At 35.3% G+C, this 24494-nt stretch overlaps 2 protein-coding genes and 1 long non-coding RNA gene across 15 annotated transcripts; 2 read left to right on the top strand and 1 right to left on the bottom strand.

The window, feature by feature from the left end:
* The first annotated feature begins 8436 nt into the window (after positions 1-8436).
* On the top strand, positions 8437-9088 carry LOC146905517 (uncharacterized). The gene is made up of 2 exons (XR_015019641.1): positions 8437-8574; positions 8677-9088. It is a non-coding gene; the product is annotated as an uncharacterized LOC146905517 (long non-coding RNA).
* A 5367-nt stretch (positions 9089-14455) lies between these two features.
* On the bottom strand, positions 14456-15380 carry LOC146905516 (uncharacterized). Its single transcript, XM_085728563.1, has 4 exons — positions 15357-15380; positions 15196-15271; positions 14602-15024; positions 14456-14520 (listed from the first exon to the last, which is right to left on the bottom strand). Exons 1-4 carry the CDS (start codon positions 15378-15380, stop codon positions 14456-14458), a joined length of 588 nt encoding a protein of 195 aa, XP_085584689.1.
* A 1653-nt stretch (positions 15381-17033) lies between these two features.
* LOC146905515 (protein MOR1-like) lies at positions 17034-23149 on the top strand. 13 transcript variants are annotated; one of them, XM_085722405.1, is made up of 12 exons: positions 17036-17385; positions 17463-17615; positions 17876-18352; positions 18643-19101; positions 19316-19356; positions 19737-20427; positions 20542-20647; positions 21192-21304; positions 21414-21501; positions 21588-21690; positions 22494-22560; positions 22806-23149. In XM_085722405.1, exons 6-12 carry the CDS (start codon positions 20065-20067, stop codon positions 22866-22868), a joined length of 903 nt encoding a protein of 300 aa, XP_085578531.1. In that variant the 5' UTR covers positions 17036-17385; positions 17463-17615; positions 17876-18352; positions 18643-19101; positions 19316-19356; positions 19737-20064; the 3' UTR covers positions 22869-23149. The 13 variants fall into 13 exon arrangements, with proteins under 13 accessions (XP_085578540.1, XP_085578531.1, XP_085578535.1 ...); XM_085722409.1 differs by having other exon boundaries at positions 17036-17615; positions 17876-17942; positions 18240-18352; XM_085722408.1 differs by having other exon boundaries at positions 17036-17615; positions 17876-17942; positions 18224-18352.
* The last annotated feature ends 1345 nt before the right edge of the window (positions 23150-24494 follow it).

The following is a 24494-nucleotide window of genomic DNA, read 5'->3' as shown; positions in this document are numbered from 1 at the left end:
TAAATCAAAAATCAAAAGTAGATTCAGTTGGCCGAGGGAAAGGCCCGCCCCCAACAGTCATTCCTTGATAAAAGTAAGTGACGACTGAGGATATCCCGAGGGTTGATATCGTTGATTAACGAGCATGGCAGTAGTATTTAAATCATTGTCTAACTTAAACATGTCCCCCCCTCAAGTATTTTGTTTTGTATGTTTAGAAAGCAAATACTTGTGTTGTTTTACAAAGGGATCCAAATGTGAACGTTCTAACCTTTACGCGAGGTATACTTTAGAAGCACTCACATCCAAGAGATTTTTATTTGAACGTGTGTTCGAACGAAAAACGGTGGCCTACCGAAAAACTAAATTTAAATTCAATGCCCCGAGGCGTGAATCACTCATCGTGAGTTGGGGTTCTTCCTGACATGTCGAGCAGTGATGTCGCAGATGTAAGCGAACGTACTGAGAATCAAATGATTCTCATGTAGATTTCCTTTATTCTTTCAAGTTTTTGGATTTGGAGTGGCATAACTTTCCGCCTTCATTATAGATGCTCTTTGGAGAGAGCATTAAGTTCGTTTGTATGAACCTTCGTATTTTTGTTGTATACACAGCAGATTGATCAGACTGATCGATTTTTAACTGTAATATCTTTTTAGCTTTTCAGAGTTCCAAGTTTTAGGGATTGGACCCTTTACGAGGTCTTCGAGGCCGTACTCCCCTGTTCCTGTTTTCATTTGAATTATGTAAGGGCGCTCCTAGTTAGCGACGAGTTTCCCTAGTTCAGGATCCTTCTGATTCCTTCGGAGGACGAGGTCTCCAACTTCGAATTCTCATTTTATCACCCTTTTATTGTGTTGAGCATCTATTTTTTGTCTTAGCACTAGCTCTTTTAGGGCGGCTTCGTTTATGATTTTGTCAACGAATTTCAGCTCCTCCCGCAAATTCTCAGTGTTGGCTCGAAAGGTAGTGTTAGTGCCAATTTGATAGTTGAGCTCGTTGAGTACAATGGGATTGACTGCCTCTGTTCCATATGTGAGACGGAAAAGTGACTCGCCAGTGTTTAAGTGTGGGGTCGTTCGATAAGCCCATAGGATGGTATGAAGTTCCTCCACCCAATTGGTTTTGGCCTCGTCGAGCCATATGTGTATTCCATGAAGAATTACTTTATTCGCTGATTCTACTTACTCGTTCGCTTGGGGGTGTTCGACAGAAGTGAAACTGTGTTTGATGTTCAAGCTTTTCAGGTAGTCTTAACATGTGATCAATAAACTAAGTTCCGTTATCTGAGATCACGAGGGACGACACTCCAAATCTTGCTAAGACGTTTCTTTTGAAGAAACTGGGTGTATATTTTTTGTTGTGATCTTCGCTATGGGCTTAGCTTCGATCCATTTTGTGGAGTAGTTATCTACTACCACCAAGTATTTTAATTGGTCGGCGGACTTGGGGAAAGGGTCCCAAAAGGTCTATAGCGCACCATGCAAAGTGGAGGGGAGAAACTAGTGAGGTGACCTCGGCTGGGGGGGGGGGGGGGGTGAGGTGCATGTCCCCGTGCCTTGGCATTTGTCACAACTAGCGACGAAATCTTTTAACATGGTATGCCAGAAGAAACCTACTCGTAATACTTTCTTGGCGACGGCTTTGGCTCCTAGATGTTGCCTGCATATACCGTCATGTGTTTCGGCATGGGCATTTTGGACTTTGGTATGAACGAGGCACTTGATTAGTGGTGTGATGAAACCCCTTTTATATAAAGTTCGTTCTCAAAAGCATATGAAGGGAGTTCCCCGCTAGTTATGTAGCAGATCAAAGATCCTCGCCAATGTTGGATCTCAGAGATCTCATTGACTTCGAGTAAGCGAGCATTTTGCCTTTGAGAGTTTGGTTATGTAATGACTTCTTGTATGAAGGTTTTGTTTCCGTTAGCGGTCCGTGTACTCGCTACCTTAGAAAGGATATTTGTTCGAGTATTTTATTCTCGAAGAACATGTACTATTTCAAAATATTCGAATTCTTTTATTTTGGCCCACACGAGTTGGACGTACTCTTGTAAGTGTTTTTTTATTTTAACCAGTAACTTGTGAGGGAATGCGCTAAGAGTTAATATAGATTTTGATCATCATGGCTCTCATGTTTTTAATAATCCTTAGCCCGACTAACAAAGCTTCGTATTCTACATTGTTATTTGTCAGCGCGAAGGATAGACACCTAAATTACCAATCCTTCATCGCTTTCGATTATCATGCCGACCCCACTTCCTTTTGAGTTGGATGACCTGTTGACGTAGACAGTCCACATTCCTTTCTTGTTTACCTCTGCGGGAAATATCATCTTGACCACAAAGTCAGCGAACACTATTGCCTTTAGAGCTTTTCTGAATTCGTAATGGATGTCGAATTCCGGTAGTTCGAGCAACCAATTCATCATCCTTCCAGAGACGCATAGACGACCCAAGATTTATTGTATGGGTTGATCTATACTTGTTTGAGTCTCCGAAATGTTGTTACCAAAGCGAGGGCTACTTTTTCTATCCTTTGATGCCATGTTTTGGCCCCTGCAAGCCATTACTAGTGAAGTAAGTGGGCTTTTGACCTTCTACAGTTTCTCGGATTACTACGGCACTGACCGCTCAAAGGAAACAAAAAGGTATAAGTATAGAGTTTTACCTTGATCCGACCTAGACAAAACTGGAGGTTGGGAGAGCGCACTCTTTAGGTGTGCCAAGGCGGTCTCTGTAACGCCCTACTTTTATTATTTATTATTTTATTGAGATTAGATGTCTTTTTATAATTTAGTCGACTTATTTTGATGAGTGATATTTTGTTATGTTATACGCTGGTATTTACTAGTATAATATATATGTTATTTGGTGTAGAAATATATTTGTTATTTTGTGTGGAAATATATATGTTATCTGGTGTAGAAATATATTTATTAGTAGCCCCTATTGTATATATTTAATGGGAGAATATATTTAGTGGAAGAATATATTTAGTGGGAGAATATATTTAGTGAAAGAATATATTTAGTGGAGAAATATAATTATTAGAATAAGTAGATTTGGGAGCTGAAATAGAAAGAAGAGAGTTATTGGGCCTAATTAGATTTAAGAAGAGAAGTTAGTATTATAAATAGAGGAGATGTTAGGTTGAAAGACTAACATATGCAAAAAAAACAAGGATTTGGAGAAAACAAGGTTTAGAGAGAAGAGAACAAGAGGAGAGAAGAACCAAGAGAAAGGCTGCCAATCGATAATTCTAAGGTAAGGGTGAGACTATCATTCGGTAATATTAAGTCTGTAATTCTGAATTTGCAATTAGCATGTTCTAGGATTAGTTTGTGAGAATTTGCGAATTAGGGTTCTGAGAGAGAATTGATGATTAGATGATGAGAAGTTGTTAGATTGATATAGAAATTGTGTACAGACCTTAGATAATCCATGGGTAATCATAATCATTGAGCTTGAAGTGAATTTATGTTGTTCTTGAAGGTTTTCATGAAAAATGGGTCAAATGGTGATTTTTGTTGAAAGGGTGTTTTAGTTCAAGTTTTATATGGATTTGGGTGTCTTTTCATGTTTAGAAACGTTTAAACAAACTTTGGGACCAAATTGGGGCTTAGGGGATTCAAAATTGGGATTTCGGGGTGAAAAATGGAGTTTTCCCGAGAACTACCTCTAACAGCATTCTCTGTTTCATGTTTTTGCATCTTTTTCACACATTTCAGTTTTGAATTGGCTTTAGGTGTAAACATGAAAGTTGTAGGTATGGATGTTAGATTTCTAATGCCGTTGGTTTGACTTCAAAAGGATTTATAGAACTTGAGTTATGGTCAAATTACTGCACATAGGTCACAGTGAATTTTTATGGACTTTCAGCACAACTTTTCCGAATTTAAAATGAAAACTGGTACTGATCGGTACAGAATTGGTCTTAGGCGTAAACATGAAAGTTTTAGATGAGTTTGTTAGATTTCCAGTGGATTTAGTTTGACGTGAAAATGATGTTTGGTCTTTGAGTTATGATGAAAATACTACAAGGAGGTCTTAGCGAAATTGCACGGTGACAACATTCTCTGTTTTATGTTTTTGCGTTTTGTTCATATGTTTCTGTTTTGAATTGATCTTTGTTGTAAACATGAAAGTTGTTGATAATTGTGATATCTTTCTAGTAGCCTTGGTTTGACATGAAAATATGTTGTGCATGATTATTTATGTTCTTACAAAGATGCATGATTAAATTGATACTTGAATACGATGATATATGATGAATTGTTGATGTTTGAATATGATGTTATATGATGATTTGTTGATGTTTGAATATAATATTAATGATGATCTGTGAAGTTGTTATAAGATGATTTAATGTTGTTAATGATGATATATATAATCGTATATGCACTATATGTGTTATTTATGATGCTTATGTTGATGCGATGTCTAAGATGTTGATGTTTATCGTTTGATGCCGTTGTACCATGATACTGATATGATATGAATTAATATGTGCTGCATATGTTGCTGTTAATCTTTTTTAAGATGTAAATGTCGGTCTAAGTCAAAAAGTTGTAAGATGTTCATGAAGTTTCTAAGACGTAAAATGTTGAGTCCATGCATACTTATTTAAAGATGAGGGCTCATGCCCTGGAGCTTTTGCTCAACGACGACGAGGGCTCATGCCCTAGGAGCTTTTGCTCAACGACGATGAGGGCTTATGCCCTAGGAGTATATTTATGCTCAACGACGATGAGGGCTTATGCCCTAGAATGGTACCAAATGCATTTGCATTTCATGATGATTCGAGATGGTTTAAGACGTTAAGAGTTGCATAGTCGAGTCTAGATGCATTGTCAAGTCAAGTTGTTAAGTTGTGATGTTTTAACGAATTTCCTTGTGATGTCTTTTAGTATGATGATATGTGACGATGATTGTGACTGCTATATGATGATATATTGCTAAGATGAAATGATGATGTCTATGTATTTGATTATAATTGTTAAATTATAAGATGTTTATATTGTTAAATGTAATTTATGATTTATGAGCTTAATATTATTGTTTGAGAAATCTCACCCCTTCTGCTTGAAAATGTTGCTCTTCATATGGGTAACTTGCAGGTAACCAAGATTAGTCGCCGTCGTGAGTAGACTCTCTCATAAGTGTGTCCTAGGTGCTCTTATACTTAACGGGATGGGAATTTTGTCATTGTTTTCTGTTCCTTACGTATTATTTTATGAATCTTTCAAGAATTGTTGTTGAACTAAGTTTCTATAGGATTTTATGTTGAGGCCCTTGTGCCAAAGATTATTTTAGAAGTTGAATAATTCCGCTGCGAAGTTTTTACATTGTTGGATTTTGAAGGATAAATTATTATTTATTCCATTTATGATTTTTAAGAAGTGTAGCATCCGTTTAAGTTGTTAAACTCTGATTTTTATTAAGAAATTTTTATGTTGGGAAAACGGGGTGTTACAGTATCACATTCGTCACACCACTCAAAAGAAGTTTCCTTCCATAATAGTTTGAAGAAGGGAAGAACGTGTTAAGCGGATTTGGCGACGAAATGAGAAAGAGAGGTCAACATCCCATTGAGGTTTGAATACACTTTTTAGACGTTGGAGTTGGAAATTGTGTGAATGCTCTACATTTGTCGAGGTTTGCTTCAATTCCTTATTCTGTTAGGTAGAAATCGAGGAATTTGACCGCTTGAATCCTAAATGTGCATGTTTCAAGATTCAGTCTCATGTTATACTTTCTGGTTTGTTCGAACACTCGTTTTAGATGGGCGTTATGATCAATCTTAGGGAGAGGATATGCATCTTTAGGGCAAAACCTGTTAAGATCGGTATAGTCAACACACATACGCCACATAAATGAAATTTGCCTCAAGGAGGTCATTTACAGCTTTTTCAGCAGCCTCTGCTTTTACAGGAGACTACTTCCTACGTTGTTGAGCTACAGCGCTAGCATTATGTCTAACTGTTAGTTGGGGACAGGCGACGCTTGGGTCTGTTCCGGCCATGCCATTTGAGCATTTTCCCTCAGGAAAGCAATCTTCCGAGCTTGAACTAGTTCTGGAAGTTCTTTCCCAACTTTGAAACTCTTTGAAGGATCGTCTTCAAATGGATTAGCTCAAAGTCACCATCAGGAATTGGCCTTAGGGTCTCCATGTTATGTGGGTCATTTTTCTCCTTCTTTAGCTCCTTCAGGTCTGACTTGTTAAACCTAGAGTCGAGCTCAATCATGTTCAAGACCAAAATGCTTGCAGCAGTTTTCCCTTCATCCTTAGAGAATTGGGTAGTCAGGGAAACTGAGTTCTGGTTTTTTGTTTGCCTGGAGGAAACACCTTTTTGCAGCTTCAATGTCTCCGTGAAGAGTGGCGACGATGTCATTCTTTGCATGATATTTCAGCTAGGGGTGGCAAAAATACCCATGCCCACGGGTACCCGTGGGTAAAATCCGTCACGAGCACGGGACGGGTAGCTAAACGGGTATCCACGGGTATAATAAACGAGTAGTTGACTACCCATTATTATATGGATATGGACATGGATTTGATTGTATCCATACCCACGGGTACCCATACCCGATAATGAGTTAAGTAAATTACTAAAATATATTTATATATCTTATGTTATTACTTAAAGTTGTTACCTTATTGAAGGAAATTTTACCGCCCACCTAAGATTCCTCATTAATAACCTATTTTAATTTTTAATTTTTTAATTCATCTTATTAAGTTCACAATTTCCACTTCATTCACATCATAAAACATATTCTATGGATTATATAAGAATCATGAATTTTCTATGGATTACATATGATTTATGAAATTTTGAATGGATTATGTATTGATGTTTAAAAGTTGAAGTTCTTTGGTAGGTAATTAAAAAAAAGTTATTATTTGTACCAAAAAAATAAATAAATTCAAAAATCCAAAGGTACCCATGAATACCCATGGATACCTCAATACCCGCGGGTACTCGCATAATGGGTACCCACGAGGGTATGGGGCGGGTACGGGTATCATATTTATCGAACGGGGCGGAGACGGGTATAATATTATCCATACCCATGGGTACCCATTGACATCCCTAATTTCAACTTCAAATGGGCAGTCGAGCATGCGGCCCGGAGCATGAGGCCACGAGATTTCAGCACATGATATTCTAAAGCAAATCTGATGTTTCCTTAAATGTTGCAACAACATTCTTAAGGACTAAGCTAAGTATAAACCGCCTTTCCTTGCTTCTAGAAACACGCTTCTTGATCAACTCTTCGTGAAATAAATCTTCAAAGAATATTCACGAAATTTTCACATTTAAAATAAATAACCAAGAAGGCGGAACAAGGCATGCTATGATGTCGTACCAACATGTTTAAGACATCTTGCTAGATTTTTCCAGAATCAAAAGTCCAAATATCGTGCTACGATTTTCCAAATCGTACTACAATTTTGGCAGATTCCCAAACTTTAATTTTGAGTCAATTCTCAACAATTCTCCACCTTTACTCTAAATTGGTGATGATGCCAATTTAACCATCAACCACTATGCTGCTCTCTCCATGCTTCATCTTCCCTTGCTTCCAACTACACCATGTAGCTCCACAAGTTTCAACCCAATCTCTTCAACCATCGGAATGTCTTCCGCTTTTTTGAAGATCATCCTTGCATCCAACTACACTAGCATTCACAATATTTTGAATAAGTGTGGTACTATCACAATGAATTAACACAACTGGTAACGGTTTTTCCCATTAAGGGATCTAAACTAGCAAGAACCTTAGCCAAATTACTTCCTCACTAGCATTAGCTAGTGCTATCATCTCAGATTCCATTGTGGACTTAGCTAGAATGGTTTGTTTCTTAGATTTCCAAGAAATATATCCTCCAACTATGCTAAATATATAACCACTGGTTGCTTTGGAATCATCCGACAAGGTGTTCCAATCTGCATCACTATACCCTTCAAGTACAACAGGGTATTTTCAGTCCTATAGGCATTTGTCCAATCTTATGAAGTTTAAAGTATTTTAGATAATTTTAAAATGAATATTTCCCATGTGGTGCACGGGTGTACACACTAGTATAACATATAACAACGATAACTATACAATAGCCTAGGAATCACATGAAATCGAACAATATTATACCTCTTGTACTTTTTCTTTTCTCTCATGTGAAAGGTTAGAAAATATTGGAAATATGGTAAAATAAGAACGATTTCTTATGAATGGTAAAGTTTTCACGCGAGCTTTTCACCAAGTGTGTCAAAGTGAAAAACACATTACTTTTATGTAATTTATAGGCATTTAATAATTATTCTCGTTTTAGGAGATGTTGAGCTTTACAAGCGTACGAAAGGAGAAACACAACACTTTAATGTACTTAAGAGACAATTTCCTAAAACTCGATAACCTCTAAAAGTTATTTTATGTATATAAGGAGATGATATAGTTTATAAATTATAAAGCGATAAAACCACATTTTATTTCTTGAATGCACAAGGGAGAAAATATGGCTGAAATTGGCAAATATATTTATGTTATAATTATCTTTATTTCCCTTTTTTTTATTACAATGAGTGTTGAAGGTAAGCCATTTTAAACCTTTTTGAATTTCCTTAGGTATTTCATACATGATACTTTATTCCATTTTAGTAACATTGTTTTATTCTCTTTTTTCATTCCAACAGGTTGGAGATGTAAAACAAAAGATGATTGTATAAAAATAGAGTTTTGCAAATTTCCTACGATAGCGAGGTGTACAAAGACAAAATTTTTATTTCTAGAATTCGGAACCGGATTTTGTACATGTGATGATTGAGAAATGTACCTGATGGACGAAATAGGCAAGTGCATCCAATCATATTAAGTAAAAAAATAGCAAGTTATTGTCTCGACATGGATGTTGTTCAACTCACTAATTAGCAGAATTTATTAGAAAAGGAAATAAAAGAGAAGATTAATAGTGGTTGCAGGGTTTTAACTGTCTTGATCAATGCAAGATTAGGTTCTTGTGATTCAGAATGTAACAACGATTATGGAATCCTTGATTCCACCATTCTTGTTTGTTGAAAATTAAATCAAGTAATTATTCGTTTATAATTTGCCTTATGTTTGGATTTAAGAAAGTAGAACATAACTCTATGATGAAGCGGTGGAAGTTTATTTTAATAACCCCGTAGTTCAATCATTTGCAATTGCGGGGTTCCCTTAAGACGAGTTATAACCCTAAATTCATACTTAGATTCAATTAATTTAGAAACTAAGCAATTCACTATATCCTTGATCCAATGGAATTCGGGTTGTCGATCAAACTGGCTCCATCTAAGATATGGTATAAAAACGGACATATACGAATTAAATCAAACTTTAGATTATAAACTGAATAAAAACTTTATTAATAGAATCAAACAAATAAGAAGGGGTTCATCGTGGAACCCTAATCAAAGAGGTTTAGCTACACATGGCAACATACATCATTAAAAAACAATAGAAAAAACACACTCTAGAGAGAACAAGAAAAGGATGTTGATCCTCTGCCTTGCAGCTTCTAATGCTTAACCCTTTCCTTGTACCGCTAGCTTTTTGAATCAATAAAAGTGACTATAATGGAAAAACTCTTCATGACTAGATGAAGGCCACAAGTTGTCGGTCGCTAGACCAAGATAAATCTTTGTTTGATAATGTTGTGTATTCGTTAAAAATCACACCAATAAAATACTTGATGTGTGGAGCAAAATAATAAAGCAACCAAAAACAACTTGGGTAACAATTATGAACACAAGCAAAAGTAGAAAACAGTGAGAGAAAAAAAGAGAGAACACACGAAATTTGTTTACCCAGTTCGATCCAATACTGACCTAGTCTAGGGGAGAGAGCAGTCATCCGTTCCATTATAATGTTGAGTAACTTTACAAAAGAGATATCAAAAAGGGTTACAAGAGTTAGTCTTAAAACCTAATTTTACCCAAAGTCCTAATATCTTCCTGTGACCAAGAGACTCAATTGTAATTGTGTTTTCCGAGGTGAATCAATCTCAACCATAGTGTTTGTTGCCACGAGAATTCTCTACAAACCCTTGTTTGTTTGTTGGCTTCTAAACCCTTGTTTTCAGCCCCCCCCTCTCTCTCTCTCTCTCTCTCTCTCTCTCTCTCTCAAGGTTTACATCTGATACAAAGGTCTATATTTCCCTTCAACACAAAATCGTGCTACGATTTTTCTAGAATCAAAAGTCCAAAAACTGGTCCAAAAATCGTTCTACGATTTTCTAAATCGTGCTACGATTTTGGCAGATTCCCAAACTTCAACTTTGACTCTATTCTCAACAATTGTCCACCTTGACTCTAAATTGGTGATGATGCCAATTTAACCATTTAACCATCAACTACCATGCTTCTCTCTCTATGCTTCATCTTCCCTTGCTTCCAACAACACCATGTAGCTCCACAAGTTTCCACCCAAATCTCTTCAACAATCAGAATGCCTTCCGCCTTTTTGAAGGCCATCTTTGCATCCAACTACACTATGAATTTTAGGTAGTTCCACAAGTATACACCATAACCCTCTTCAACCACGAGACGTTTACCGCTTCCTTGAAGATCTCCTTTTATACAATCACCCATGGTCTTTCAGGGTAATCCCATAAGCCATGGTATACATTCTTCAACTCTGGAATGCCTTCCGTCTTCATGAAGAATTCCCTTGCTCACACCTATAACATAAAACCCAAGGTCTCCATAGTCGTACCATTCCCGGTGTGTTCAACTCCACATCAAGCTAAGCTTTCTCTACCTCAACTTCAAAATGCGTACACCCACCATGCTTTTCACCTTGCAACTCCACGTCAAAGGTTAATCACGAGTATTTTTACCTCTGCCTCTTCAGACTGACCATGAGTATTCTTCCCACCACCTCACTAGGTTGATGTTGAGTGCTTAACATCTCTCCAAACAAACACCGCTGTACAAGTCATCATTCATAGGGTGAGAAACATCACCTTCTTCATCCTCCCAACAAGACACCACTAAAGCACCCGCAACCTCATAACCTTCAGAGACAATTTGTGCCGAGTTACCATTATTCTTCGGACAATGCTTCTTGAAGTGACTCATCTTATTACAGTTAAAGCACTTAAACTTTGACTTGTTACCACTCTTTCCCCGGTTACCTCTACCTCCACCATTCCCTATTGAAACACCTAGGCCTTCACCATTTTCATCAGCTCTCAAATCCTTGGACTTAGTCAACTCCTTGGTCCTCAAAGCCGGTTGAACTTCTTCCAATGTGACAGTGCCTTTTTGGCTATAGAGCATGGTATCCTTGAAAGATTCAAATGATCTCGGTAGAACACACAACAAGAGTATAGTTTTATCTTCATCCTCAAGATGCACCTCAATATTGTCCAAGTCATCAAGGATTTTGTTGAACTCCATAAGTTGCTTCATGATGGCCTTTGACTCCACCATCTTGAATTAGTATAGTTGTTGCTTTAGGAATTGCCTATGAGCCAAAGACTTTGTCATATACAAAGACTCCAACTTTGACCACATCGATGCCGCTATTGGTTCCTTCACTACATCTCTCAAAACTTTATGCCCGAGGCACAAGACAATGGCACTCCTGGCCTTGTCCACCATCTCGGTCTTCTTCGCTTGTGACATGGTGACCAGTAACGTACCTTCACCCTTCAAAGCTTTCTCACACTTACATAGCCCAAATTCATTATCTCCAGTAAACTTCTCAATATCCCACTTTGAACCCATGGTACTTGATTATCGATTTGATCATTGCCCCACGGTGAGTGCCAATTGTTGTGAATTCGATGAAAAATCACACCAATAAAATACTTGATGTTTGGAGCAAAGTAATCAAGCAACCAATATCAACGTGAGTAACAATTATAAACACAAGTAAAACTAGGAAACAACGAGCGGAAGAAAGAGAGAACACGCAAAATTTGTTTACCCAGTTCGGTCAATTACTGACCTAGTCTGGGGAGAGAGCAGTTCTCCATTCCACTATAATGATGAGTAACTTTACAAAAGAGATATCAAAAAGGGTTAAAAGAATTAGTCTTCAAACCTAATTCTACCCAAATTCTCAATCTCTTCGCCTGACCAAGAGACTCAATCCTAATAGTGTTCTCAAGGTGAATCAATCCCAACCCTAGTGTTTGTTACCAAGAGAATTCTCTACAAACCTTAGTTTTCTTGTTGGTTTCTAAACCCTTGTTTTCAGCCCTCTCTCTCTCTCTCTCTCTCTCTCTCTCTCAAGGTTTACATGTTTTTTTTTTGGTACACCAAGGTTTACATGTTTGATACAAGGTCTATATTTATAGAGTAATATAACTCATAAATTTGGAACGGATATCACGTTGAAGATACGTTTCTTTTTTTCCCTTCAGCATAAAATCGTGCTACAATTTTTCAAGAATCAAAAGTCCAAAACTGTTCCAAAAATCGTGCTACGATTTTGGCATATTCCCAAACTTCAAGTTTGAGTCAATTCTCTACGGTTAGGGTTATGATTGAAGTGAGGGAATTGAATTGGCAGGGAATGTGCGGAGCCATGAAGCGAGAATCTCTTTTGGTGTGGCCTGTCTATTTATGCATTGCTGAGTTTAGGGAATAAAACCAAAATACTATATTCTAAATAAATTGTAATGTTATTATAATATAATAGAGTATAATTTCAATGCTCGTAAGTCTACTGCAACTTCCTATATATATATATATATATATATATATATATATATATATATATATATATATATATATATATATATATATATATATATAAAAGTTGCAGAGAATGCAACTTAGTAAAACACACAAATGAATTTATATATATACTGGCTTAAGGATCGAAGAGGAAAACCTCAGAGAAAATACAAAGGCTTAAGGCAGACATACATCAAAAGACCAAGTCACCTACACAATAAACAAGCAAGCCGAAAGCCAAATATATAGCAAACACTTGGAGGCGTTTACAACATAACAAACCACCCAACATTAACCCCATCTCCTAATCAGATGCAACAGAAGCATAATGACATCTACACAGTGCATTTGGTTGGAGCGTAATGACATTCTCTTCAATGGAAAAACTGTCAACATTTCATAGGCCGTAGAATGGATAAAGCTATTGTCATGGTCATGGTTTATTTGGGAAGGAAGAAATAAGAATCTCTATTTTTTATATTGGTGGATTAATCCACTCCCTTCTGAAAGGATACTTAAAATAAGGAGTACTGAAAGGATACTTAAAATAAGGAATAAGGAGTAGTCATATGATGACTCAGAGGATCTAACGTAAAGAGTAATATTGAGTATGTTAGGGTGCATTTGTCTTATTGTGGGTGTGCATTTAGCTATAAAAGCATTGTACTCATAACGAAGGAATGAAGAATTTCAGGATCATCTTTAGTTTCTTAGATAGGAGTAGGTAGATAATTTAGTACATTAATGATATTCATCACCTATCACCTTGTCTTCAATGCATTTGAGTTTCATGGTTCTAGACTTGTCACTGTCATTTGATGAGATGAAGAAGTTAGAGTTTCTGCTGTTAGAATTCTAGTATGGATAGTGATTATTTCTTATCTCAGATGGTGGTGAGTTAGAAAGGAGCAGCTTGAGATGGAGTTGCATAAAGTGTTTTTTTTTTTTTTTTTTAAAGTAATCATATGAAGGTGTGGCAGGACATGTCTTTGATAAAATTGAAATCTCAAAATGTTACTATGGTGATTAATGGAAGCATTTTTGTCCATTGGTGCAGCATTAGCTAGTACACATTGAAACATATTAAATAGGCTATTTTTGTTATTTGGTAGGTTTCTCAAGTGTTTGTTTCACACTGTATGGTTGAAAATTTTCTCGGTAACTTTGTTCGCAATTTTGGGGCGGCTTTGCACATCTTGTGCTAGTTTGCTTATCACTAATAAATTTTGCTTATAAAAAAAAGATGCAACAGAAGTGATAAAACCAAAAAATAGCCCCTGTAATCAAAGGAAAGCAAATGGAAAACTCCAGCAAAACAATAAAAAAAACCATCAGCAAACAACAAGAAAAAATAATTAATTTAAAATTTACTTAATAATATAGGAAATCTTATTATAAGAAAATTGTGGTGCACTTAACACAATGATGTCAATTTTTTGATACTATAATTTTATATCCTCCAGCTGATTAGATGAACATCATTTGATTTCAAACCAACATTTAAGAATTTCAAAATACTATACAAAACATCATAGTAATTAATGTTTTGCCAACATTTTACCGGAATTAAAAAAAACTGTGAAATCTAAAAATTCAAATCAAAAGAATAGAAGTTTATTTTTGTTTATTTGATATTGATTGGAACCAAATCAAATCTATTAGATTAGATGAACCTAAAGAAAAACAATGTGGGAAACAATGGAAATGTTGTGACATTGCAATGTACAAGGCATGCAACAATTTCTACTACCTACATTATTACACAAAATTTGCGTGATTTTTTTTTCTTAGAAGATGTCTCTTCTTTCGGGAGATGTTGAGGTGGGCTAAATGACGTTGAAGCAGGAGGTTGATTACCATTCATTCGAGGTGGTGGTGGTGGTGGTGGCGGCTGATGTTGAGGTGGGAAACATGATGTGGGAGGAGGCGGTCCATAACCATTCATAGGAGGTGGTGGACGTGGTGGCTGCTGATGTTGAGGCTGCGCCCAGAATGATCCCAATGGAGGAAGTGGTGGGTTAGGGTATGGCACCAGTGGTGGCGGAAAAGAAGGTGGTTGAGAAGGATGATAGACTTGAGGTGGAGGAAATGGCAATGGTGGTGGGTATGAGTAATATTCCATGCCAAAATCATAGGGATAATAATCATATTCACCATAATAATTTGGATTTCTTTCAACAACTTCACCTTCAAACTTTACATACTTAACTTTAGCATGTTTTCCATTCGTTTCAAGAACACTCAATAAGGTATTAGGGTTTACTCTCCCACTAACTTTCACAGTCCCTTCATCTCCATCCATACTTATACTGTAAACCCCTGAAATTTAGTGTAAGGTAAAAAAGTCAAAATCAAATGCTTTATTCATGTATTTTTTGTATGGAAAATATATATGATTTATTGAAATTAAAATACCAAAACACATAGTACAAAGAAAAATACAAGTTTTGATTTCGCATTTCAAACAAGTTATTTGGAAAAGAGAAATACCATGAATTCTTTTCAAGACCTTCATCACCTTTTCTTTACATCCTGCACAATCTGAATTTACTTTTAGAACACAGATCTGAAAAAAATAACATAAAGCATACATTACAAATTTGGTTTAAAAAAAATGATAAAAAATAGAATAATATGTATTTTACTTTTACCATTTTAGCAGAAGAGTACTCCATTGTGTATGTTCTTCAGAAATTTGGCTTTTCCTCTAAAGTAATTAGTATCATATTAAACTATTTGATCAAAAGTGCTGAAACATCAACCTTTTATGCTGCATCTGAAAACCTAACAAAATTCAGATATGGAAAGAATGGAAATGATGAGCTGTGATACAATCACACATTTTAATTTGATGATTTTTTGTTTACTTTGTTGTGAGATATTGCTGTGTCATTCATTGCAATTAATTATAATTGATATTGGCCAGTTGTATTTGGGTCAATTGCATAAACATGAGTTCTATCTATTTCTATAAAATGTAATGTGCTCCTAAAAGTTCTCAATTATACCTTCATCAATTAGTCACAGAATATTTAATTTGAATTAAGGCCAGATATATTCTCAATTTCTCATCCTAAAAAATAGTAAATTTTAGTTTTAATTTCTAATTTATTTTTTATACGTATCAATTTTGAAATCGTTTCTTTTATTCCTAATGTTATACGAATACGAAGGTTCAATAATAACTTCTTATTCGTCCATCTAAGTTCATGATCATGTGGCCATCGATGATAACATCTATGGTCACGTATTAGCATCTAACAACCTAAAAAAAAATTAGTGAACCCCTGAATGAATTGAGCTCTCCATTTTTATATATGATTGTCATTTTAAGGTTTTTTTTCTTATATATTTTTTTTTTTTGAGAAAAAAGTTATTTTCATATATTAAAAAAATTGAATGGAAAAGTTTAGAAAAAAAAATCCCGGCAAAAGGAAAAGTTTATAACTTTAAAAATTTATAGTTCTTTTATTAAGTTTAAAATTATAATTCTTTTGATTGGAAATATATATATATATATATATAAGAAAAAGAAGAAAAAAATAATATATTTAGTCCAAATTTGGATCAAATGCATAAATTTGTTTTCTTTTTAAATATATTAATTAGAGGGAGTATTGTTAATTTGGACTAAATACATTATTGACCAGACATTAATAACCATTAATTTAGACAAAATACATCATTAACCATTACTTGGACTAATCAGAGGGAGCATTCTTCTTACCCATATACATAAATTTATGCATTTGATCCAAATTTGGACTAAATACATTATTAACCATTATTAACCAGACATTAATCATTCTCATTAACTATTGTTGAATGTTTCTTTTGGTGGAGTTTTGTTAATTACTTTTCTTTTTTTAGAAAGAGGGAGAATTGTTAATTACTACTCTTTCGTTGTATGTATAGAGAAATAACTCCACGGTTTTGGGTATAAGAAAAATCAAAATGTACTCAATTTAGTCAAATTTAAACATTTTTTTTACAAAACTCAAATTTGAACTTTTTTTTTTTACGGGAAAATAACTAATTTATTTCATTCATAAGAACATTTTCACTACAATTAGGTAATATTACTAGAAAAAACACATTTCACAACAGGACATCCACATCAGTGGTCAAATACCTGATGGGAAATGTCAAACGGCGGGGTATTCACATCGGTGCAGTAAATGACTGAGGGGAAAATTTGTAACTGAAGCTTTTTCACATCAGTGGGAATAACACCTGTAGGGAAAAGCAAACGCGGTGGCATTTTTGAAATTTTGATGAACTTGTTTTGACATCAGTCGCATATACCTGTGGGGAAAAACATGTCACTTTTCCAATTTAGCCTTTCCCTTTCACGTTTTCACACATACGCGTTTTCCCCTCTTCACTCCTCTGCAGAGAAACCTAACTTCAAACCCTGCTCCTCCCAAACTCAATCAATCACTCACAAAAACGTTTTGGTTTTCCCTCTTCACTCAAAATCGAACAACAAACTGAAATTGGAGACGTTTTTACCCTTATCCCCAAACGACTGAACCCCAAAATCGAATCTGGACCTCGAACGAGTGAACCCTAAAAATCGAACCTGAATCACTATCTGAATCTCAATCTGTTGAACATGAATCTCAATCTGAATCACTCACTCAATCTCGATGTGAACTCACTCGTCGAAATCTGAATCAGGTGAATCTCGATGTTCTTATTTCTCTCACTCACATGTTTTGATTTTCTCTTAATCTGACCTCTCAACCACCGCAAAGCTTCAAGCTAAGCTTCCCTTAAATCGAAGTTGTTCGAAATGCTCAAAGTTGGGTTCGCTCAGATAGATGTTCTTCAAAAAGCTCGAAGTTGCGTTCTCTCAAAACTTGTTCAAACTCGTGGTCTTTAAAGCTCTGAATCTTACTATCTGATTTGTGAGTTTCATGCTTCTAGTTTCTGAATTTGATCTAATTTTTGAATTTTAGGTTTTAGATACTTTCATTCTAATTCAACTGAATTTGATGTTGAATTTCTGATTTGTGAGTTTCATGATCCTAATTTTTAAATTTGATCTAATTTATGAGTTATATGTTTTAGATTACTTTCATTCTTATTCAACAGAATTTGATGATGAGTTTCTGATTTGAGTTTCATGATCCTAATTTGTGAGTTTAATCTAATTTATGAGTTTTAGGTTTTAGAGTCTTATGCATGGTGATCACGAGATTTTCATTCAAGGAGCTTTTCATTCGAGGAAATAGGTAATTCATTCATTACTTACTGAAAATTGAATTTTGGAGAAGGCACGTAATGTGTTTGATGAAATGATTGTGAGGAATTTATTTACTTGTTCTGCTATGATTGGTTCTTGTTCAAGAAACAAGAGTAATTTAAGGTATTGTTTGCTTCTTACTTTCAACATTTTTATCAACTGTCCACGCTTTGAAACAAGGGTCTGATCTAGTATCTCTAATATATGTTTTCTAATACATTGTTTTTTTAGCTAATATTTGAAAATAGACATACATAACAAATATTGCAGTGCTGGTGTTGAGAAGGTTTGCATCCTGCACATCGTCATGCATCTGCTATAAGAAGGAAGATCACAATATTGGGGACCCGACTAGATAGCTTGCAATCCCTTTTGTCAAAGCTCCCTGTAAAGTGTAAAGTGAGTATTCAGCTGGTGTTTATCCTGATTAAGAAAGGATGGTGCTATTACAGCAGTGCAATGAGGACCTGAACTCAATGTCCTGTAGTAATATGATGCTTTTTATTTTGAAAAATGTTTTGTGGAATTCTCCATATCTATCCCCTTACCATTTTCTTATGATTATACTATGAAACTTTTGTGATAATACTGATAAGAAAATATGTTATCAATATAAGGTTAGTGTCTTCTTTTGAGCTGCAAAGGCATGTGATGTAATGCATTTCACGTTTCTGTCAACTGATAAACAGGTCTGAGAAGGAGACGAATAGTCGCAAGGACAACCTTGCAAATTTGAGGTCAAAGGTTAACCAAATGGTGTTTTTGGGTTATCCTTTGTGGTGTTCCGCATATATACGGCACCTTTGTAATCGCTCCTCTCTATATTGTCCTGCATCCCCTGAAATATGTTCTATGATGCACCACCTGATGTAGCTGAGTTCTCTGTCAAAATAGGGAGATGAGATTCAGAGTCATATTGAGTATCACTTACTAATAACCTTGGGCTATTGGAGTATACAAGGCCTAGTCCCTTTGATCACCATGTGACTTTTCTTAGGACCACTTTCTCAAGTTGGAAGGTGGAACAAATTGACCTTTATTGTAATGCCTTTTAATCCCTACGTACGGAGTGATGTTATTAACAAGTATGAAGTTCTTAAAATTATTCTGATCATCACATTTCAAAGTGTTCCTCAATCTGACATTAGGTACTTGTAAATGTGTTAGACAGTTCTTGTCAAATTGTATGCGGCATTGGAAAATGAATTTCACTAAATCTTGTGTGACTGGAATTTGTTTTAAGCTTTCGAGTTTATCTTTTTCTGTAATTGGCTTGATTTTTAATTGTAATTTAATTTATTTGCTTCGAAACTTAAAGTACTTGTTGGGGTGTTTTGCTGACAATTGATAATGCTCTTTCAGTTTCTGTGCAAAATACACGGGCAAGTGTGTCATCTACAGAGGTGTGTGTATCTTTTATCTTTTAGTTTAATAAATCTGGGTTTTAGTTTCATTTCTTTAATGCATTGTATTGGGTGATTATTTTTTGACATGCAAGATGTTTGTTTTTCAATATGTTATTTAAAGTATTCTTCTGTCAAACATCCTTTCTTTAGTTACCACCCTCTCTTCAAAACTTGGTACCATGAATAAAATGAATTGCGAGACTTTGCTGTTAACAGTGCTTGGGAAAACAAATGCTAGTTAGTTGTATAGGAATTTGTGGAACATTCTAAAAAGAGAAATCTAAAAAGAGAAAATGAACAATTTATTATTGTTGAAGTTTACAAGCGTAAAGGTTTCTTTGGAGACGTACAATCATTATTCCTTGATTTACATACAGACTGGTGCACCTGTTAGAAGTGCTGCAAGCTCTGAAGCACGGGTACTCCAATTTGCAAAACGTACCCGTACCGGATACTCCGCGGGTACTGGTACTCGTATGGTACTCGTACTGTACGCACCCATGATGTACCAATATTTTTATTTTGTTTTTAAACCTTGGCAAGGTTACGGTACGGCGGTGGTACTCTCAGGGTACACATAACCGTTTTTTTCTTGAGAAAATGAGGTTTTTCATTTAAAATTAAATGTGAAGGAAAAGGAAATAATGCAACCTGGAACTGCAACTATTGCAATATATCATACAAGGGTTCTTATTTTAGAATAAGATGTCATGTGCTCCTAGAAAAGAAAAAGGGATAGCTATTTGTCCAAAAGTGACGAATGAATATCTTGCTCAGATGAAAGAACTTGACAGAATTGCTAATGAAAAAGCAAATCCGGTACAAATAGTTCCTTTTCCTACTGGAATTACAAGTTTGAATCCGCCGGTTAAGCAATATAATTTCCTCATGCTATGTTATTTTAAATTAATTTTTTTTATCCTAACGTACCCGTACCTTTGTTTTTTGAGAAATGCCGTATCCCGTACCTGCACCCGTACCCGTACCGGGTACCGTACCCGCACCCGTGCAACACAGGCTGCAAGTATGCTTAGTGGAAAATCGATTGAAACACCCGAAGATGTTGAGGTAATATAATATTTGTTTGTGTTCTGTCTCTCTGATTTGAATCAGCTCCGACAGTTTATCACGTGATTAACTAATGACGGTTTATACAACCTTTGTGTATCTAAATGCATGCAGCCCACTGAGATGAGTCTTGAAGAGATTGAAAGCCGAATAGGTTCTCTTCTACAGTCTGATACCATCACACTATTGAAAAGTGATGTGTGGAAGGAGCGTCTTGAAGGTTGGAAATCACCAAATCAGTTTTGTGACTTTGTTTTATAAACATTGGAGGAGGAATGATGTTGGAAGTAGGATCGATAACTTGGTTGAGGATCTGACCTCCAACATCATTACACCCTCATATACTAATTTGATAATTTATGCTTTGCTTTTGTAGATCTTGTTACATTTTCCTATAATTTTTCTCAGGTGTTTTGATTATTTATAATTTAGGCCTTTCTAGATAATGATTTCATGATTGTGTGAAAGTAACATGGATCTTCGTATATTTTGGCATTTTTTAGGCTTTAAAGATGTTTTATAAGTTGGAGTACAATAGAATGTTTTTTGCATTTATCATATTTACTTCAATATATTCTTTGTTGACATGTATTTTAGGTCTAGCCGTCTAGGGTATCTATAAGTAAACTATTTTTGTTGTTTTGAGTAATGTTGAATTTGGGTCTGCGTCTCATCCATTCTCAGAACTTTATCTTCTGATTTTTCGTTCAATGTCTTTTTCTAAATGCCATATGGGTAAGGCCACTGATCTTTGATTTTTGCAGCTATTTCTTCGCTGAAACAGCAAGTTGAAGGTTTACAGAACCTTGACCAATCCGTAGAAATATTGATTAGATTACTGTGCACCTTGCCTGGTTGGGGCGAGAAAAATGTTCAGGTTCAGAAGTATTTCCTTTTGGATTTTGAATGATTTTAGATTATTAGTTATAGCTCAAAACAGCATGGGTAGTCCAAGAATTTACATAGCTCTTGTCATTCTTGAGCAGGTTCAACAGCAGGTTATTGAAGTTATCACTCATATAGCTTCAACAGCAACTAAATTCCTGAAGAAGTGTGTAGTACTTTGTCTTTCGGGTAGGTACTGTTGTTTTTTATTTTGATTTTACCAATAATCACGTCATTCTGATTTGATACCCACATTTCTGTTTCAATTTGTGTAGGATTAAGCGAACGTGTAGCAGATATTAAGACACGGGCACATGCTATGAAATGCCTCACTACTTTTTGTGAAGCAGTTGGTCCAGGATTCATTTTTGAAAGAGTAAGTATGGTTGTTCTTTAGGGGAAATGTCTTTTAATTATTGGGCAAAAGTGTGATCCAAGCTTGTCTATTTGAAAAATTTATGATCATGGATTGAAATGCATGGATTTTTCCTTATAGTAGTTGTATTTTAAATATGATAAATTATGAGGAGGTTTTACAATCTTTAATTGATAATTGCTAAATATCTTTGATAAATAAATCACATTACTTTATTGATTTGCTGCATTTGGTAACCGATTTGCTCAATAGTGAATTGAGTAAGTTCAATAGTTGATTCATCTACTTTAATTCATCTACTTTATTTCATCTACTTTATTTTCTAAAATAACTGACGTGGGACAATTTGCTTCAAGCTTAAACGAAACTAATATGTAGAGCAGTTACGTGTTGCTGGTATACAAGTATCAACATGCATATCACTCACTTTTTATTATTATTATTATTATTATTATTATTATTATAGATTGATTATTGGTACGTGCTGGATTTGGTTATTTTTTATTTTACAATTGTTAGACTGTTTTTTTTAATAATTGTTAAATTGTTAATTAAATTAGTAATTGTTAAATTATTCGGCTCATTTGGTTCATGAATCAATTTCAACGAATCAATTGTCTAGTCGAGTCTTGAACTTTGTTCGAGTTGGTTCGGTTCATTGCCAGCCCTGTGTGGCAGCAAGCGCACGTGGCCTAGTGGGTCAAGAACCTACAAGGATTAGTGCTTTGAATTAATTTTCTGTATGATAATTCTTTTGGCTAATGTTCATCATTGGCCTGATAAACCAACCATAATCTTTACGGGTTGCGGAAATCCTGAAGAATCGGACTTCGTGGTATCGGAATAACCAAGCTGCAGGTAAAACTCAACATGTATTGAGTGTTGACTCTATAACTTAATGTAGTAAATCTATATTTAGGTCAGGAAATTTACCTCAACATGTATGAGTGTTGACTCTAACTTAACAAAGTAAATCTATATTTAAGTCAAAAAAGTACTATATTGTCATCATTTTGTACTCGCATTTTCATCAATATTGTCTTATTTTTTCTTCTAATAATTGTCTTATTCATCGGCCTTTTTAGAACTTGCTAATCATTGCCTTTTTTTTTTCCAGCCAACAAATTTAGAATCAGCACCAAAACGCCATGAGAAGTGGATAAGACCGGCACGGTTATGAATTTAGGCTGAAGAAGCATTTGTAGATATGTTGTTTCTGGGTTTTCCGCCAGGTTATGAATTATAATAGCAAGAATGTGAACTTTTTTATTATTGAAAACACACAATAATAGATTGTGTTGGCCTTTGTTAAGTTTTCGTTTGCTGTCCTGTTACGTCTTTCTATCTTCTTATTTAAGCACCATTAGAAACTTGGTTGTATGGTATAATTTGGTAAGTTTACATATTATAGATAGAGTTGTATTTTTTTTTCCAATTGTTATTGTATGTTTGAATTAAAATATTTATCTGCTTTGGGTTCTAATTTGTTGCAGATTTGGTACTGTAGTAAGCTTTTGCACAATAATAATATATTATCACTTAAATTCACATCGGTGGGAATCTTCTGCCTGATGTGAAATATGAATTTGAATGACTTAAATTCACATCGGTGAATCTTCTGCCTGATGTGAAATAAACTTATTTGACATCAGTTACAATAGTACAACTGATGTGAAACCGTACGCTTTAGTTTAAATTATCGAATATCACATCAGTGATTGGCTGCCCGATGTAGAAAAGAACTTTTCACAACGGGTTCCAACCCGATGTGAAATGTTATTCACATACAACATCACCTTTAGTTACATCGGGTGGGACCCGATGTGAAATGTTGTTTTCCACTGATGTGAAATGTCATTTCTGTAGTAGTATACAATGAAATAGTGGATACAAGCATAAAATGTGGCCGCCCTAGCAAGTCTATGAGCAACCTCATTTGCTTGTCTCCTAATAAAATCTACTCTTGAGTTTGTAAAAAAGGATGAGAAGGTATTCCTACATTCTCTGATAATAGCTCCTAGATCAGATACATCATTCCTAGTACTATGGAAGCTATCCACCACCCTCTTAGAATCTAGCTCAAAAATAACATTGTTAAAATTCTGCTCTTTAGCCCATCTGATAGCACACAATAGTGAAGGTGAGAAAAACATAAGAAGGGGGGTTGAATTGTGTTAACTTTTTCTTCGTTTTCTCCTAAGCTGAAAACACTTGGTCAAAAGCAGATAGAGACTGCTTCAGAAGTGATGTTCAGGACTAACTTGCAGCGGATAAAAACAGAGAGAGAGAGAGAGAGAGAGAGAGAGAGAGAGAGAGAAGACACAAAGCAATTATACAGGTTCCTTCCACAAACCGGAAGTAGTCCTGTCCCCCGTGCACTTCCAAGGAGAGTTCACTATAATGTAATATCTGATTACAACTGGTCACTGCTAAACTTAGCAAGAGACTTCAAATTGCTCAAGCACAACTGCAAGAGACTTCCTATGCTCCTGAACACAATTAAGAGACTTCTATTGCTCAAGCACAACTGCAAGAGACTTCTAATCAAACAGAATTATAGCGAAAAATGTTTGAGGTTGAACACTTGATATACAATCAGTGGTGTTCACAATACAAATCAGATACATACTCTTAAGACTTTAGAATTTCCAAGATATGAACTTTGAAACAGAAATTCTAAGTGAACTTTGAATGCAGAACAATTTCAGCAGAGTTTTGGCACTTGTAAATTGTTGTTGAGTCTCTTGCCAATCTCTAAGTCTTCACTCCTTTATATAGAGGTGTGAAAGAGACGTTGTGAAATTGC

The sequence above is a fragment of the Medicago sativa genome, chromosome 7 (genome assembly GCF_051527215.1).
Source record: "Medicago sativa cultivar Bolivia chromosome 7, Bolivia_mono, whole genome shotgun sequence".
In the NCBI taxonomy this organism is placed as follows: Eukaryota; Viridiplantae; Streptophyta; class Magnoliopsida; order Fabales; family Fabaceae; genus Medicago; species Medicago sativa.
This window is presented reverse-complemented; position numbering and strand designations above follow the sequence as displayed.